At 39.7% G+C, this 19,322-nt stretch overlaps 1 protein-coding gene across 1 annotated transcript; it reads right to left on the bottom strand.

The window, feature by feature from the left end:
- Window positions 1-17,895: 17,895 nt before the first annotated feature.
- LOC115515039 (olfactory receptor 2W1-like) lies at window positions 17,896-18,840 on the bottom strand. Its single transcript, XM_030317144.1, has one exon. It carries the CDS (start codon window positions 18,838-18,840, stop codon window positions 17,896-17,898), a length of 945 nt encoding a protein of 314 aa, XP_030173004.1.
- Between the last annotated feature and the right edge of the window lie 482 nt (window positions 18,841-19,322).

Here is a 19,322-nt window from a genome sequence, read left to right as displayed (position 1 = left end):
ATATTCTATTGTGTGAATATATTATAATTATTTTGTTTCTTCACTCGCTGACTGCCATTTTTCCTGATTACAACTTGTGGTTTATATGAAAACCATTAGGATGAATAATTTTGTTTATGGCTCTTGGGACATGTATGCAAGAAGGTCTTTTGGATGTATGCATAGGACAAGAATTGCTAGTTATGGAATAAGCAAATTTGACAAGACATTTTCCCCTAGAGTGTTTCTATCAATTTATCTTACCCTAGCTTTGTATAAATTATTCCATTGATCTACATTTTCTCCAATGCCTGGTCCTGTGGACTTTTAAATCATTGCCAAATGAAAGATTATAAATGCTATTTAGCTGTGGCCTTATTTTCATTTCCCTAATAGCTACTAAGATTGACCACATCTTTATATACTTACTGCTATGTATAATTGTCTTTCTATAAAAAACCCATTTGTAGATTCTGATAAGTGTTCTATGGCACTGCTTTTCTTTTTTTCTTATTAATTTATAGGAGTACTTATAATTCCTTTTAACTCCCTGTTGTTTGGGCACCCTGCAATTTCCTGTTTGTTTCTTGGCGTTTTACTATAAAAAAAGTCTTTGCTGATCAGAATTTTTTAAAATTTCTAATTAAAAGATTCTATCACGTTTAGAAAACACATGTTTAAGAAATTCTTCTCTTTTCCAAAGTCAGAAAGATATTAACGTATAATTTTCTATAAAAGCCTTAAAGTCTTAACATAAATACCTCTGGAATTAATTTACGTGTATGGTAGAGCGTGGGTACCCAAATTTGGTTTTTCCATATATGTGACCAAATTCCAGTTTAATTTATTGAAATATTTTTTCTTTCCCCAGTGATGCCGTCATATCTCTTGAATATATCAAAGTCCTGCATATGTGTGTGTGCGCATGAGGGTGCTGGTACGTTTCCAGGCTTGAATTCTGTTCTACTGCTCAGTGAGTATTTTCCTCCATCAGTGCCACCTAGTGTCAGTTATTATATGTTTATTATAAATCTTGATATCTGGTAGGGCAGGAGATTTTACCTGAATATTCTTCTTTGGAAGTGTCTTGCCATTCCTCTTTTTTTTTTTTAAGTTGAGCTATAATAGATATATTAGTTTCAGGTGCACAACAAAATAATTCAATGTTTGTATATCTTGCAAGATGGTGATCGCCACAATAAGTCTAATTTATATCCATCACCATACATAGTTACAAAATAATTTTTATTTCTTGTGATGAGGACCTTCAAGATCAACTTCTTGAGCAATGTTCAAATATACAGTACAGTATTAACTACTGTATATCACCATGTTGGATCTTAGATCCCAACGAGTTAATTGTTTTATAACAATTTTTGACCCCCTTCACCTACTTCACCCCCCCCCACTTCTGTCAACCATTACTCTGTTCTCTGTGTATATAAGCTTGTTATTTATTTATTTATTTATTTATTTATTTATTTAAGATTTCACACATAGGTGTGGTCATATGGTATTTGTCTTCTATGTCTGACTTATTGAACTTAGCATAACATCCCCAAGATCCACCATGTATTCACAAGTGGTAAAAGTTCATCCTTTCTTATGGCTGAATAATAATCTATGGAACATGTAATACCACATTTTATTTATCAATGGACACTTACTTCTTGGCTGTATTGGTAAATTATGCTGCAATGAACACGGGGTGCATATATGTTTTCAAATTAGTGTTTTTGCTTTCTTTAGATAAATACCCAGAGGTGGAATTGCTGGATTATGTGGTAGTTCTATTTTTTTTGACTTCAATATTTTTTTAATGTTTATTTACTTAGAGAGAGAGAGAGAAAGAGAAAACAAGACAGGAAGGGGAGAGAGAGAGAGAGAGAGAAAGAGAGGAAGGGGGAGAGAGAGAATTCCAAGCGGGTTCTGCAGTAAGCCCAATGTGAGGCTCAATCCCATGACCATGGGATCATGACCTGAGCTGAAATCAAGAGTTGGATGCTTAACTGGCTAAGTCACTCAGGCCTTCCAGTAGTTTTTTAACTTATATTTCAGTAAGTTAACATACATTGCAATATTGGTTTCAGAAGTAGAATTCAGTGATTCACTTACAACACCTAGTGCTCATCATAGAAAGTGCCCTTCTTTATACCCATTACCCATCTCGCCCACGTCCCACCCACCTCCCTCCATCAACCCTCAGTTTGTTCTCTACTTTTAAGAGGTTCTTGTAGTTTGTGTCCCGTTATTCTCTTCCCCCCTTATCATGTGTTCATCTGTTTTGTTTTTTTTAATTACATATGAGTGAAATCATATGGTATTTGTGTTTCTCTGAGACTTATTTTGCTTAGCATAATACATTCTAGCTCCATCCACATCATTGCAAATGGCAATAGTTCGTTTTATGATGACTGAGTAATATTCCATTGCATATATATACACCTCATCTTCTTTATTCATTCATCAGTCGATGAACATTTGGACTCACTTCATAATTTCACTATTGTTGATAATGCTGCTATAAACTTTGGGGTGCATGTACCCCTTTAACTCTGTATTTTTGTATCCTTTGTGTAAATACCTAATAGTGCAATTACTGGATCATAGGGTAATTCTATTTTTAGTTTTTTGAGAAACCTCTGTACTATTCTCCATCCAGAGTGGCTGCAGCAGTTTACATTCCGACCAGCAGTGAAAGAGTGCTCCCCTTTCTCTGCATCCTTGCCAACATCCGTTATTTCCTGTATTGTTAATTTTAGCCATTCTGACAAGTGTGAGGTGATATGTTATCACGATTTTGATTTGTATTTCTCTAATGATGAGTAATGTTGAACATCTTTTCATTTGTCTGTTAGCCATCTCCATGTCTTCTTTGGAAAAATATCTACTCTTGTCTGTGCCCATTTCTTTTTTTTTAAGTGTTTTTATTTATTTTTGAGAGAGCGAGAGCAAGTGTGTGCAAGAAGGAGAGGGGCAGAGAGAGAGGGAGACACAGATTCTGAGGCAGGCTCCAGGCTCTGAGCCATCAGCACAGAGCCTGACATGGGGCTCAAACCTATGAACCACGAGATCATGACCTGAGCTGAAGTTGGACGCCCAACTAACTGAGCCACCCAGGCACCCCTATGCCCATTTCTTAACTGGATTACTTGTCATTTTCTTTTTTTTTTCTGTATAATATAGAAGGAAATGTTTCTTTTTTTTTAATATATGAAATTTATTGTCAAATTGGTTTACATACAACACCCAGTGCTCATCCCAAAAGGTGCCCTCCTCAACACCCATCACCCACCCTCTCCTCCCTCCCACCCCCCATCAACCCTCAGTTTGTTCTCAGTTTTTAACAGTCTCTTATGCTTTGGCTCTCTCCCACTCTAACCTCTTTTTTTTTTCCTTCCCCTCCCCCATGGGTTCCTGTTAAGTTTCTCAGGATCCACATAAGAGTGAAACCATATGGTATCTGTCTTTCTCTGTATGGCTTATTTCACTTAGCATCACACTCTCCAGTTCCATCCACGTTGCTACAAAGGGCCATATTTCATTCTTTCTCATTGCCATGTAGTACTCCATTGTGTATATAAACCACAATTTCTTTATCCATTCATCAGTTGATGGACATTTAGGCTCTTTCCATAATTTGGCTATTGTTGAGAGTGCTGCTATGAACATTGGGGTACAAGTGCCCCTATGCATCAGTACTCCTGTATCCCTTGGGTAAATTCCTAGCAGTGCTATTGCTGGGTCATAGGGTAGGTCTATTTTTAATTTTCTGAGGAACCTCCACACTGCTTTCCAGAGCGGCTGCACCAGTTTGCATTCCCACCAACAGTGCAAGAGGGTTCCCGTTTCTCCACATCCTCTCCAGCATCTATAGTCTCCTGATTTGTTCATGTTGGCCACTCTGACTGGCGTGAGGTGATACCTGAGTGTGGTTTTGATTTGTATTTCCCTGATAAGGAGTGACGCTGAACATCTTTTCATGTGCCTGTTGGCCATCCGGATGTCTTCTTTAGAGAAGTGTCTATTCATGTTTTCTGCCCATTACTTCACTGGGTTATTTGTTTTTCGGGTGTGGAGTTTGGTGAGTTCTTTATAGATTTTGGATACTAGCCCTTTGTCCGATAGGTCATTTGCAAATATCTTTTCCCATTCCGTTGGTTGCCTTTTAGTTTTGTTGGTTGTTTCCTTTGCTGTGCAGAAGCTTTTTATCTTCATAAGGTCCCAGTAATTCACTTTTGCTTTTAATTCCCTTGCCTTTGGGGATGTGTCGAGTAAGAGATTGCTACGGCTGAGGTCAGAGAGGTCTTTTCCTGCTTTCTCCTCTAAGGTTTTGATGGTTTCCTGTCTCACATTCAGGTCCTTTATCCATTTTGAGTTTATTTTTGTGAATGGTGTGAGAAAGTGGTCTAGTTTCAACCTTCTGCATGTTGCTGTCCAGTTCTCCCAGCACCATTTGTTAAAGAGGCTGTCTTTTTTCCATTGGATGTTCTTTCCTGCTTTGTCAAAGATGAGTTGGCCATACGTTTGTGGGTCTAGTTCTGGGGTTTCTTTTCTATTCCATTGGTCTGTGTGTCTGTTTTTGTGCCAATACCATGCTGTCTTGATGATGACAGCTTTGTAGTAGAGGCTAAAGTCTGGGATTGTGATGCCTCCTGCTTTGGTCTTCTTCTTCAAAATTCCTTTGGCTATTTGGGGCCTTTTGTGGTTCCATATGAATTTTAGGATTGCTTGTTCTAGTTTCGAGAAGAATGCTGGTGCAATTGGGATTGTATTGAATGTGTAGATAGCTTTGGGTAGTATTGACATTTTGACAATATTTATTTTTCCAATCCATGAGCACGGAATGTCTTTCCATTTCTTTAAATCTTCTTCAATTACCTTCATAAGCTTTCTATAGTTTTCAGCATACAGATCCTTTACATCTTTGGTTAGATTTATTCCTAGGTATTTTATGCTTCTTGGTGCAATTGTGAATGGGACCGGTTTCTTTATTTGTCTTTCTGTTGCTTCATTGTTAGTGTATAAGAATGCAACTGATTTCTGTACATTGATTTTGTATCCTGCGACTTTGCTGAATTCATGTATCAGTTCTAGCAGACTTTTGGTGGAGTCTGTCGGATTTTCCATGTATAATATCATGTCATCTGCAAAAAGCGAAAGCTTGACTTCATCTTTGCCAATTTTGATGCCTTTGATTTCCTTTTGTTGTCTGATTGCTGATGCTAGAACTTCCAGCACTATGTTAAACAACAGCGGTGAGAGTGGGCATCCCTGTCGTGTTCCTGATCTCAGGGAAAAAGCTCTCAGTTTTTCCCCATTGAGGATGATGTTAGCTGTGGGCTTTTCATAAATGGCTTTTATGATGTTTAAATATGTTCCTTCTATCCCGACTTTCTCAAGGGTTTTTATTAAGAAAGGGTGCTGGATTTTGTCAAAGGCCTTTTCTGCATCGATTGACAGGATCATATGGTTCTTCTCTTTTTTTTTGTTAATGTGATGTATCATGTTGATTGATTTGCGAATGTTGAACCAGCCCTGCATCCCAGGAATGAATCCCACTTGATCATGGTGAGTAATTCTTTTTATATGCCGTTGAATTCGATTTGCTAGTATCTTATTGAGAATGTTTGCATCCATATTCATCAGGGATATTGGCCTGTAGTTCTCTTTTTTTACTGGGTCTCTGTCTGGTTTAGGAATCAAAGTAATACTGGCTTCATAGAATGAGTCTGGAAGTTTTCCTTCCCTTTCTATTTCTTGGAATAGCTTGAGAAGGATAGGTATTATCTCTGCTTTAAACGTCTGGTAGAAAAAAAAAAAAAATAAAAAAAAGAAAAAAAAAAAATAAACGTCTGGTAGAACTCCCCTGGGAAGCCATCTGGTCCTGGACTCTTATTTGTTGGGAGATTTTTGATAACCGGTTCAATTTCTTTGCTGGTTATGGGTCTGTTCAAGCTTTCTCTTTCCTCCTGATTTGAGTTTTGGAAGAGTGTGGGTGTTCAGGAATTTGTCCATTTCTTCCAGGTTGTCCAATTTGTTGGCATACAATTTTTCATAGTATTCCCTGATAATTGTTTGTATCCCTGAGGGGTTGGTTGTAATAATTCCATTTTCATTCATGATTTTATCTATTTGGGTCCTCTCCTTTTCTTTTTGAGAAGCCTGGCTAGAGGTTTGTCAATTTTGTTTATTTTTCAAAAAACCAACTCTTGGTTTCGTTGATCTGCTCTACAGTTTTTTTAGATTCTATATTGTTTATTTCTGCTCTGATCTTTATTATTTCTCTTTTCTGCTGGGTTTAGGCTGCCTTTGCTGTTCTGCTTCTATTTCCTTTAGGTGTGCTGTTAGATTTTGTATTTGGGATTTTTCTTGTTTCTTGAGATAGGCCTGGATTGCAATGTATTTTCCTCTCAGGACTGTCTTCGCTGCATCCCAAAGCGTTTGGATTGTTGTATTTTCATTTTCGTTTGTTTCCATATATTTTTTAATTTCTTCTCTAATTGCCTGGTTGACCCACTCATTCGTTAGTAGGGTGTTCTTTAACCTCCACGCTTTTGGAGGTTTTCCAGACTTTTTCCTGTGGTTGATTTCAAGCTTCATAGCATTGTGGTCTGAATGTATGCATGGTATAATTTCAATTCTTGTAAACTTATGAAGGGCTGTTTTGTGACCCAGTATATGATCTATCTTGGAGAATGTTCCATGTGCACTCGAGAAGAAAGTATATTCTGTTGCTTTGGGATGCAGAGTTCTAAATATATCTGTCAAGTCCATCTGATCCAATGTCTCATTCAGGGCCCTTGTTTCTTTATTGACCGTGTGTCTAGATGATCTATCCATTTCTGTAAGTGGGGTGTTAAAGTCCCCTGCAATTACCACATTCTTGTCAATAAGGTTGCTTCTGTTTATGAGTAATTGTTTTATATATTTGGGGGCTCCGGTATTCGGCGCGTAGACATTTATAATTGTTAGCTCTTCCTGATGGATAGACCCTGTAACTATTATATAATGTCCCTCTTCATCTCTTGTTACAGCCTTTAATTTAAAGTCTAGTTTGTCTGATATAAGTATGGCCACTCCAGCTTTCTTTTGGCTTCCAGTAGCATGATAAATAGTTCTCCATCCCCTCACTCTCAATCTAAAGGTGTCCTCAGGTCTAAAATGAGTCTCTTGTAGACAGCAAATAGATGGGTCTTGTTTTTTTATCCATTCTGATACCCTATGTCTTTTGGTTGGCGCATTTAATCCATTTACATTCAGTGTTATTATAGAAAGATACGGGTTTAGAGACATTGTGATGTCTGTATGCTTTATGGTTGTAGCGATGTCTCTGGTACTTTGTCTCACAGGGTCCCCCTTAGGATCTCTTGTAGGGCTGGTTTAGTGGTGACAAATTCCTTCAGTTTTTGTTTGTTTGGGAAGACCTTTATCTCTCCTTCTATTCTAAATGACAGACTTGCTGGATAAAGGATTCTCGGCTGCATATTTTTTCTGTCTAGCACACTGAAAATATCATGCCAATTCTTTCTGGCCTGCCAAGTTTCAAAAGAGAGATCCGTCACGAGTCTTATAGGTCTCCCTTTATATGTGAGGGCACGTTTACCCCTTGCTGCTTTCAGAATTTTCTCTTTATCCTTGTATTTTGCCAGTTTCACTATGATATGTCGTGCAGAAGATCGATTCAAGTTACGTCTGAAGGGAGTTCTCTGTGCCTCTTGGATTTCAATGCCTTTTTCCTTCCCCAGTTCAGGGAAGTTCTCAGCTATTATTTCTTCAAGTACCCCTTTAGCACCTTTCCCTCTCTCTTCCTCCTCTGGGATACGAATTATGCGTATATTATTTCTTTTTAGTGTATCACTTAGTTCTCTAATTTTCCCCTCATACTCCTGGATTTTTTTTATCTCTCTTTTTCTCAGCTTCCTCTTTTTCCATAACTTTATCTTCTAGTTCACCTATTCTCTCCTCTGCCTCTTCCATCCGAGCTGTGGTGGTTTGCATTTTGTTTTGCATTTCGTTTAAAGCGCTTTTCAGCTCCTCGTGACTGTTCCTTAGTCCCTTGATCTCTGTAGCAAGAGATTCTCTGCTGTCCTCTATACTGTTTTCAAGCCCAGCGGTTAATTTTATGACTATTATTCTAAATTCACTTTCTGTTATATTATTTAAATCCTTTTTGATCAGCTCATTAGCTGTTGTTATTTCCTGGAGATTCTTCTGAGGGGAATTCTTCCGCTTGGTCATTTTGGATAGTCCCTGGCGTGGTGAGGACCTGCAGGGCACTTCCCCTGTGCTGTGGTGTATAACTGGAGTTGGTGGGCGGGGCCGCAGTCCGACCTGATGTCTGCCCCCAGCCCACCGCTGGGGCCACAGTCAGACTGGTGTGTGCCTTCTCTTCCCCTCTCCTAGGGTCGGGATTCACCGTGGGGTGGCGTGGCCCGTCTGGGCTACTTGCACACTGCCAGGCTTGTGATGCTGGGGATCTGGCGTATTACCTGGGGTGGGTAGGCAAGGTGCATGGGGGCATGAGGGGCAGGCTTAGCTCGCTTCTCCTTAGGTGATCCACTTCAGGAGGGGCCCTGTCGCAGCGGGAGGGAGTCAGATCCGCTGCCGGAGGTTTGGCTCTGCAGAAGCGCAGAGTTGGGTGTTTGAGCAGAGCGAGCAAGTTCCCTGGCAGGAACCGGTTCTCTTTGGGATTTTGGCTGGGGGATGGGCGGGGGAGATGGCGCTGGCGAGCGTCTTTGTTCCCCACCAAACTGAGCTCTGTCGTCCAGGGCCTCAGCAGCTCTCCCTCCCTTTGTCCTCCAGCCTTCCCGCTTTCCGAGCAGAGCTGTTAACTTATGACCTCCCAGACGCTAAGTCGCGCTTGCTGTCGGAACTCAGTCCGTCAGGCCCCTCCGCTTTTGCAAGCCGGACTCGGGGGCTCTGCTTGGCCGGCGAGGCGCCCCTCCGCCCCGGCTCCCTCCCGCCAGTCCGTGGAGCGCGCACCGCCTCGCCGCCCTTCCTACCCTCTTCCATGGGCCTCTCGTCTGCGCTTGGCTCCGGCGACTCTGTTCTGCTCATCCTCTGGCGGTTTTCTGGGTTATTTAGGCAGGTGTAGGTGGAATCTAAGTGATCAGCAGGACGCGCGGTGAGCCCAGCGTCCTCCTATGCCGCCATCTTCCGGAAATCCACTCTACTTGTCATTTTCTGTTCTGAATGATAGCCTTTCTGGATAGAGTATTTTTGGCTGCACATTTTCCCCATTAGACACACTGAACATATCAGGCCACTCCATTCTGACCCACCAAGTTTCTGTGGACAGATCTTCAGCCAGCCTCATAGGTCTTCCCTTGTAAGTTAGGGACTTCTTTTGTCTTGCTGAATTTAGGACTTTTACTTTTTTTGTGATATTTTGCAAATTTAACTACATTATATTTTGGTGTTGGCCTGCTTTTGTTGATTTTGAGGAGAGTTGTCTGTGCCTCTTGGATTTTGATGTCTGTTTCCTTCCTCATATTAGAGAAGTTTTCAGCTATAATTTGCTCAAATAAACCATCTTCCCCTTTTTATGTCTCTTCATCTTCGGGGACTCCTATAATGCAAATTTTATTATGATTTAAGGAGTCACTGAGTTCCCTAAGTCTACATTCATGATCCTATGCTTTTCCTCTTCTTTTCAGTTTCGGTGTTTTCCATTTTACCTTTTTTACATTGATTCATTCCTCTGTTTCATCGCTTCTTGTGGTCATTACCTGCAGTCGTTTTTGCATCTTGCTTATAGTATATATATATATTTTTTATTTGGGCCTGACTAGTTTTTTGTTATTTTATCTCTCAAGCAAGAGACTCCATATATTCTTCTATACTTTATCCTTATGATTGTTGTTTTAAAATCTGGTTCAGGCATATTACATCTATTTGGGTAGATCCCTGGCCATGATCTCTTCTTGTTCTTTGTTTAGGGGTGAATTCCTCCATCTTGTCATTTTGTCTGGATCACTTTTTGTGTGTGTGTGCCAAGAAAACCTGTTATATTTTCTGCTCCAGAGAGTAACGGTTATATTAAGAAGGGGCCCTTGCTGTCCAGGTGCCTCAGGACTTGCTTTAGAGTATGCACTCTGCTCTTGTGTTTTGGCTGCTCTTTCCCTCAGGTCAGTCCTCTGTCTGCAGAGTTTTTCCTTGCCTGCAATGGGGAGCATTGGGACCTGGTCCAATGTGTGGCATTTTTCCTATGTGTGTTTTGGTTTGCTTGTTAAAATAAGACTATCCTATTTCCACCAAAGCTGAAGCTTTGCAGCCCCCTATGATCAGCAGACTTGGTACGAGCAAGGGGTTTTTGCTGGTATTCTAGGGGAGATGCTAACTCTGTTGGTCTTTAGGCTGACTTGCCCTAGTAAAGATACACATGCAGGGCACGGGATGAGGGGAGAGCAGCTTTGTGTGTTCCAGCCTCCACTGGGGGAGCTGTGTTGCTCACTGAAGTCTCTCAGTGTTGATGGGTGGAGGGAAAATGGTGTTGCCTGGCTCTCTCATTCTCTCCCCACCCAGGAGGTAGTTTGTGCTAACACTGTTCAAGAAACCCTCACAGAAGAGTGAACAATCTCTCTTCTTGTGTCCCCAGCTTTGGTCAAATTCCTGCCTTCACCTGTCTGTTTCCAAGCTGTCTGCTTACCAGGTGGCCCTGTACTCCTCTGTTTTACATCAGGCATTTGGCTGGGTTTCAAGACTCCAAATTTTAGAGAACCTGAGCAGCATAGACTGGCATTTGGGGAGGGTCTCGCCACACAGTGGCTTGTGCCTACATGTCCCAGAAAAGCAGTCATAGGATCATGCAGGGGCTTAGAGTGTATGGTAAAGTGCAGCAAACAAGCCAGAACCAAGGTTTGCTGTCCTCAGCAGGTGTCTCTGTTCCTATTCTATTGAATAGAACAACACATTGCTGCCTGCCAGCTCTTCTGTCCCCTGAAAGGCTATGCCACCTCTCCCAAATGCACTCGGAGAAGGAGGTCTTTGTCTTCCAGTATGACGCAGGGGATCCTCAAACCACACTGTACATTCCCGTGCCTCTGTTCTGCTTGCCACAGGAGCACTACTAAGCCCACCAGGTATGAAACTGGCGACTGTGCAGCCTTCTAAAACTGCAGACTTTGAACTCCACTGATTATGAAAACTTATGGTAGTCAGCCCCTCTTCTTTTCCCATTTAACAGTTTTGGGGAAGAGTTTTCCTTGTGCCATTCTCTGCATGCTACTTCTCTCTCTCTCCTCTCTCCTCTCTCTGTGATCAGGGCCTATTCCCCTTTACCACACCCAATTCTTTTCTCCCCAGAATCACTTCTGCTCATGTCTTACCTTCCATGACATGGCTTATTTTCTAGCGCTAGTTCTGCAGCTTGTTCTCTCAGCATTCAGATTGATTTATTGGGTATTTGGAATGATTTATCTAGCTGTGTTTGAGGGACGAGTCAAGCATAGGATGCTCCTCCTGCTCTGCCATCTTAACTCCTCCTCCCATTTCCCTTTTTAAATGTGACTACCAGAAAACTTAAATACACATGTGGCTTGCATTTGCTTTTACATGATTATCTCTGTTGGATATTGTGCATATGGAACAATTTGCTTGCTTTTTTCTTTCATGACATTGACTTTTCAAAGAGTCCAGGCAGATTGTTGTATGGAACATCCTACATTCTGAATGATCACTTTTATTTTATTGTTTTACTTATATCATTTTATTATATTCATAGAAATATATCAGTGAAGCCCTGGGATTAGTCCTCTACAAAGGACACATTTGTTCTATAAAGCATGATTTATTTTTCTTTCTTAAAGCTTTTGAGATGTAATGGAGAAAGGTTTCATATATATAATGGAATATTTCTCAGCCATCAAAACAAATGAAGTCTTGCCATTTGCAATGACATGAGCCATCTTGACTGCTCAGTGTGATAAATGTAGTTTTCATCTATCACCAAAAAAGTTTTTACAATATTTTTGACTATATTCCCTATGCTCTGCTTTTCAGTGCCATGACTTATTTATTTTATAACTGGAAGCTTGTATCTCTTAATCCTCTTCACCCATTTTGCCCATCTTCTTACCTCCCTGCCTTCTGTCAACTGTCAGTCTGTTCTGTATTTAGGAGCCTGTTTTTATTTTTTGTTTGTTTATTCATTTGTTTTGTTTTTCAGATTACACATATGGTATTTGTTTTTGGGTGCATGGTTTATTTCACTGATGACAATACCCGCTAGTTCCATCTATGTTGTGAATGAGAAGGTTTCATTTTTTAAATGGCTGAGTAATATTCCATTGTGTATATGTACCATACCTTCTTTTCCATTTATCTATTGCTGGACACTTGGATTGCTTTCATAATTTGGCTATTGTAAGTAAGGCTGCTATAAACATAGGAATGCATATATATTCTCAAATTAGTATTTTTGTTTTCTTTAGATAAATACCCAGAAGTAGATTTACAGGATCATCCATTATATCTATTTTTAACTTTTTGACGAGTTTATACTGTTTTCTATAGTAGCTGCACCAGTTTATATTTCCATCAGCAGAACATGAGGATTTACTTTTCTCCACATCCTTAGAAACACTTGTTATTTCTTATCTTGAGACTAGCTATTCTTACAGTTGTGAGGTGATATCTCATTGTGATTTTGATTTTGATTTCCATGATGATGAGTGATATTGGGCATCCTTTTACGTGTCTGTTGGCCATGAGTATCTTCTTTGGAAAAATGTCTACTCAGGTATTCTGCCTATTTTTTAAATGGATGTGTGTGTGTGTGTGTGTGTAGTTGTATAAGTTCTTTTAATATTTTGGTTATTAACTACTTATTGGATATATCATTTGCAAATATCTTCTACCATTAAGTAGGTTGTCTTTTTGTTTTCTTGATGGTTTCCTTCACTGGGAAAAAGCTGTCTAGTCACAATTGTTTATTTTTGTTGCTGTTGCCCTTGGCTGAGGAGGTAGATCTAGAAAAATACTGTTAAGGCTGATATCCGAGAGTTAACTGCCTATATTTTCTTTTAGCAGTTGTATGGTTTCAGGTCTTATATTAAGTAATTTAATCTATTTTGTCTTTATTTTTGTATATGGTATGACAAATGACTCGTTTCATTCTTTTCTACATAGCTATCCAGTTTTCCCAGCACCATGTATTGAAGATTGTCTTTTCCCAATTGTATATTCTTGTCTCCTTTGTAGTAGATTAATTGGCCATATAATCATGGGTTTATTTCTAGGCTCTCTATCATATTCTATTTATCTATGTGTCTAGTTTTGTGCCAAGGACCATACTATTTTTATTACTGTAGCTTTGTGGTATAGTTTGAAACCTGGGATTATGATACCTCCAGGTTTGTTTTTCTTTCTCAAGATTATTTGACTATTCATGGTTTCTCATAGTTTCATATAAATTTAAAGATTCTTTGTTCTAGTTTTATGAGATTACATTGATAATATCATAGATATTACATTAAAAGTGTACATTACTTTACATTATGGATGTTTGAACAATATTGATTCTTCCAATCCATGTGCATGGGATAACTGCCATTTGTTTGTGTTACTTTTAATTTATTTCACAAATGTATTACAGTTTTCAGAGTATATGTCTTTCAACTCCTTATTTAAATTTATTTCTAGAAATTTTTTCTTAGGATGTAATTGTAAATGGCATTGTTTTCTTTTCTTTTTTTTTTTTTTTTTTTTAATTTTTTTTTTTTAACGTTTATTTATTTTTGCGACAGAGAGAGACAGAGCATGAACGGGGGAGGGGCAGAGAGAGAGGGAGACACAGAATCGGAAACAGGCTCCAGGCTCTGAGCCATCAGCCCAGAGCCCGACGCGGGGCTCGAACTCCCGGACCGCGAGATCGTGACCTGGCTGAAGTCGGACGCTTAACCGACTGCGCCACCCAGGCGCCCCGGCATTGTTTTCTTAATCACTCTTTGTGCTAGAGCATTATTAATACATAGAAACAACAAATTGCTGTATATTAATTTTTTATCTTGAAATTTTCTGAATTCATTTATTATTTCTTATTTTTATTAAATAATGGCTATGATTTTTGCTTTATTTTGAAAAATTTTTATGTTTCATTTAGGTTGTTAGCATACATTGTAGTATTAGTTTCAGGTGTACAATACAGTGATTCAACACCCATATAAGATGCTATGCTCATTACAAGAAGTTCACTCCTTAATCTCTATTACCTATTTATTATTTCTAATAGTCTTTTTTAAATTGGGGATTTAGGGTTTTCTTTATTAAAACTTTAAATTCCAATATGGTTAACATACAGTGTTACATTAGTTTCAGATGTACAATATAATGATTCAACAATTCCATACATCAGCCAGTGCTCCTCATGGCAAGTACACTCCTTAATCCCTGACACTTATTTTACATATCTCCCCCTACCACATCAGCAGGTCACCATCAGTTTGTTCTTTATAGTTAAGGGCCTATTTCTTGGTTTCTCTCTCTCTTTATCTCTCCTTTTATTCTGCATCTTAGCCTTGCTGGATAGAATATCATTGGCTTTAGATTTTTCCCATTGAGCACTTTGAATATATCATGCCACTCCCTACTGGCTTGCAAAGTTTCTCCTAGAAAATGCTTTGATAGCCTAGAGGATTCCTTTGTATGTAACTATCTTCTTTTATATTGGTGCTTTTAAGTTTTTTCTTTATCACTATATTTTGCCACTTTAATTGTGATATGTCTTGGTATAGATCTACTGTTGTTGATTTTGTTGGGGTTTCTTTGTGCCTCCTGGATCTGGATATCTGTTTCCTTCCTTAGATTAGGGAAGTTTTCAGCTATTATTTCTTTAAATAAATTTTCTGCTCCCTTTTCTCTCTTTTCTTCTTCAGGGACTCTTATGATATAAATATTATTACATTTGATGGAGTCACTTAGTTACCTATATCTATTCTTATTTTGTACAATTATTTTTCTCTATTTTGTTGAACTTTATTACTTTCCATTACTTTGTCTTCTATGTCATTAATTTGCTCCTCTGCTTCTTCCATCCTGCTGTTCATTTGGTCAAATGTGTTTCTCATTTTCATTTATTGAGCCCTGTATCTCTGCTGTTATTCTTTACCTTGTGTTTGTGACCTCACTCATGTCTTACACTCTTCTCAAGTCCAGTGTGTATCCTTATGATCATTACTCTAAATTCTCTATCAGGTATGTTACTTATATCTGTTTCATTTGACTGTCTGGTCATGGCCTTGTCCTGTCCTTTCATTTAGAACAAATTCCTCTGTATTCTCATTTTGTTAAGTCTCTGGGCTTGCTTTTCTGTGTTAGGAAAGTCAGCTATGAGTGCTGTTCTTGAGGGAATGGACTTAGGAAGATGAGGTCCTGTAGTGTCCTGCAGTGTTGTGTCCCTTGTTCCTCAGGGCCGGGCACTTCAGGGAGTCTTTAAAGTGTGCTTTGTCCACCCTCTGATCTGCTTGTGAAATGAAGCCTGTTGCCACTGTTGCTGGAACTGATGCCCTGTAAAACTCTCATGATGGGAGACATGGTGTCGACAGGGGTTTGGGCCAGTCTTCTGGGGGAGGGTGTTTGCCATGCTAGGAGTGAGGCAAATATGCCTGGGAAGGACAGTTCCACCAGAGCATGGGGGTTTGTTGGGATTTCTGTAAGCAAGTTAGGTAGGGACTGAAGGCACAATCCCACAATCCCACAGATGGCCCTGTGCTCATACTGAGGGACACGGGGAGGAAATGGTTCCTGTCAGTTTCCTTGTTCTTTGAGGTGTCTCTCTGTGAATGCTGCCTCTCTCGGGCATGCTGCAAAAGGAGCAAATAATCTCCCCACAGTGTGCCCCAGACTCTCTGCAAGTCTCTTTTTCCAAGATGTATGTCCTCAGGCTGTTTTCCCTGCCTTCTCTCCAAGAGTAGCCCCACTGCCTTTGGAGTCTCCCTGAACCCAACCTGTTGACTTTTACAACTACAGGGTTTAAGCTCCATGGGTTGCAAGACTTACACACCTGGCAATTTTAAAGTTATGCCCTGGGGCGCCTGGGTGGCGCAGTCGGTTAAGCGTCCGACTTCAGCCAGGTCACGATCTCGCGGTCCGTGAGTTCGAGCCCCGCGTCGGGCTCTGGGCTGATGGCTCAGAGCCTGGAGCCTGTTTCCGATTCTGTGTCTCCCTCTCTCTCTGCCCCTCCCCCGTTCATGCTCTGTCTCTCTCTGTCCCCCCAAAAAATAAATAAACGTTGAAAAAAAAATTTAAAGTTATGCCCTAAAAGGTAATCAAAAATTTAAAATAAAGGTGTAGAGTTTTCACCGTGGAAACCTGGGAACCAGAAGTTTTAAGGATGGGAGAGAAAACATCACTAATCCTTACAATGCATCTAGCCCCACCCAAATACTCCAGGTAGATGGAGTGGCTTACTTGACCTTGAAATCACAAAACAAGGGCATAGTAAATGTGAGGACTCTCACATGTAGAGGATTTCCTATCTCTGAAATGGTCAACTTACAGAGAAGGGAAATATTTTTTTTCTTCAACATATATATCCTCAGAGCTTGAATATATTTGCCAATAAAATAAAGTTTAAAAAATGTGGGAAAAACATGAATGCTAAATTTTTGTTTTTTGAAATAAGAGCATCAAGCCCCTTTGAAAAAATTACTATCTACTGTCACAATGATTCAATAAAAGAAGGAACATTATAAAACCAAAGAGCAAGAAGATAGTATGAAATAAAGAATAACACTTTGTAATGATTTCATTTAGGCAAAAATTTCATGTCATCCATTTCTTTTATCTAAGAACATTGAGAAAACATTACCCCCTCCTTTGACCCATCTATAGGTAGGAAATTAATTAAAACCTATAAAACATTAATTTTTGGTTTAGAGACTCGATGTCTCTCTATTCTCTGTAATAGTGGTTCTCAAACTTTAGCCTGATCACCTCTCATGTTTGTTAAAAAACATCAGTTGCTGGGGCCATCCTGTGTTTTGTTCAGTAGGTCTGAGGTGGGCCTAAGCATGTGTTTTCTGATAAATTGCTAAGTGATGTTGTTGATGCTGGTCCAAGGACCAACACTACCTTATAAGAAAAAGCCACAACTCCTTATCAGGCCATGAAGGGTAAAAGTTAAGTTTCTCTAACAGAGAAACCCCAAAATAAAGTGACTTCATTAATATAAGATAATTAGAAGATTTTTCTCTTGTAATAGTCTGGAAGCATTTCTCTACTGATGGGATGGTTCTGTTTCCATCTTATTGTTCCATTCTCTCTTAGGGTTTTTGGCAAAAATAGAAACCCTCCACATTCACAGTCCAGCCTGCAGGAACAGGAGGAAGGATGAGAGTAAATGGCTTCATATTTGAGAAGATAACCCAGGGGTTGCACACTTTGCTTTCCCAACATTGTGTTGGTGGAAGGCAGGCTCCGAAATGTGATATTTAGGATGGCGGCCCTGTGACCAATTAGAACTTAAGGAAGAAGGTGGAACAGGTATTGGTGGGCAGTTGGTCTACACCACAAAGACCCCACTGGTAGTGTCAGGTGGATGAAAGTGAATGTTATTTCCCATAAAAGTGGCAAGTCTGGGAAGAAAAAAAATCAGTGCCCAGTGTAATCCTACATTAAAATAAATTTCCATGAGAAATATTTTCTTAATATTTTGTACATATGTTTACTACTGTACTTAAACACTTTTCATAATTATATTCTTATTTATCTGTAGTTACAGATTAGTCTTGAAGGTTTTTCAAGTATATAAATTGAATTTTCTTTAAATGTCTGTATCTCTCACTTTCTACTTATTTACAAGGTATGTACCTTGGTACAAGGTAAACACCCAGTAAATGCTCTTTGCATAAATGCATAAATTCATCTTCTGTTGGTAAAAGTCAATGTTATTTCTTTATCTCTCTTTCATGTAACTCATGAATTTGATGACCATTTTTCTACCCACAGTATTCTCTTTACTGCACTTTTTACATCTTTGTTTCTTAAAGTATAGATCAGAGGGTTAAGGGTGGGTGTGACGATTGTGTAAAAGAAAGTAAGGAATTTCCCCTCGTCTTGGGATGTGCTGTTCTGTGGCTTCATGTACATATAAATGATTGTTCCATAAAAAAGAGTTACTACTGTGAGGTGGGAACCACATGTATTAAGAACCTTACGCCACCTTGCCACTGACTTGATCCTCATGACAGCTTGAGTGATAACTGCATAGGAGATGAGAATTAGTGATAGAGGTACTAGAAGTAATATCACTCCAAGAGCAAAGACGATGGCCTCCATTACTTTTGAGTAGACACAAGCCATCTTGAGCAAGGCTGGCATCTCACAGAAAAAATTATCGACCTCCCTGTGCCCACATCTTGGCAACTTCAAAGTCAAGGAGCAAAGAATGAAGGCACTACCAAGACCACCTAACCAGGCCATGAGCACCATCTTCTGGCAAAGCTGAGGGTGCATTATTATTGTGTAGTAAAGAGGTTGACAAACAGCAGCATAGCGGTCATAGGCCATCACAGCCAAGAGAAGACATTCTGTCGCTCCCAAGTCAAGGGCAAAGAAGAATTGGAGCACACATCCTCCATAGGTAATAGACTTTGTTGGACCCCATAGATTAACCAACATCTGTGGGATGATGCTAGTTGCATAACAGAGATCCAGAAAAGACAAATTGGATAGGAAGAAATACATGGGAGTATGGAGCTGGCTGTCTAGGTTAGATACAAGAATGATGGTTGTGTTTCCTACCAGAGTCACAATATAGAAGAGGAAGACAATCCCAGAGATGATGTGTTCTAATTGGGGCCAATCAGAAAACCCCAGCAGGATGAAATCTGTTATTGAACTTCCATTGTTTGTGTCCATGGCTCTTTATGAAAGTCTAGGAGAGAATACCATGGTAATAAAAAATAGTGTCTGCCTTAGGTAGAAATTAAACTCTCTCAAATTTGCCATGAGTATCCAAATTCATTTGTTGTGTGCTTTCTCCCATGAAGAACACTTCTTTTTTTTTTTTATTAAATTTTTTTTTCAACGTTTATTTATTTTTGGGACAGAGAGAGACAGAGCATGAACGGGGGAGGGGCAGAGAGAGAGGGAGACACAGAATGGGAAACAGGCTCCAGGCTCTGAGCCGTCAGCCCAGAGCCCGACGCGGGGCTCGAACTCACGGACCGCGAGATCGTGACCTGGCTGAAGTCGGACGCTTAACTGACTGCGCCACCCAGGCGCCCCAAGAACACTTCTTTTAACACCTCTGTGTCAGTGCTCAAAGACTCTCTCTGTAATCATAACCAGAGTGGTTCTGAAAATAATATGGTAGGGGTGCCTGGGTGGCTCACTTGGTT

This window comes from Lynx canadensis, chromosome B2 (genome assembly GCF_007474595.2).
Source record: "Lynx canadensis isolate LIC74 chromosome B2, mLynCan4.pri.v2, whole genome shotgun sequence".
Lineage (NCBI taxonomy): Eukaryota > Metazoa > Chordata > Mammalia > Carnivora > Felidae > Lynx > Lynx canadensis.
The sequence above is the reverse complement of the archived record's forward strand: the minus strand, read 5'-3'. Positions and strand labels throughout refer to the sequence as shown.

Bases quoted from the DNA above. Each gene is read 5' to 3' on its own strand.
- LOC115515039 (XM_030317144.1), bottom strand. From the start codon at position 18,840: ATGGACACAAACAATGGAAGTTCAATAACAGATTTCATCCTGCTGGGG.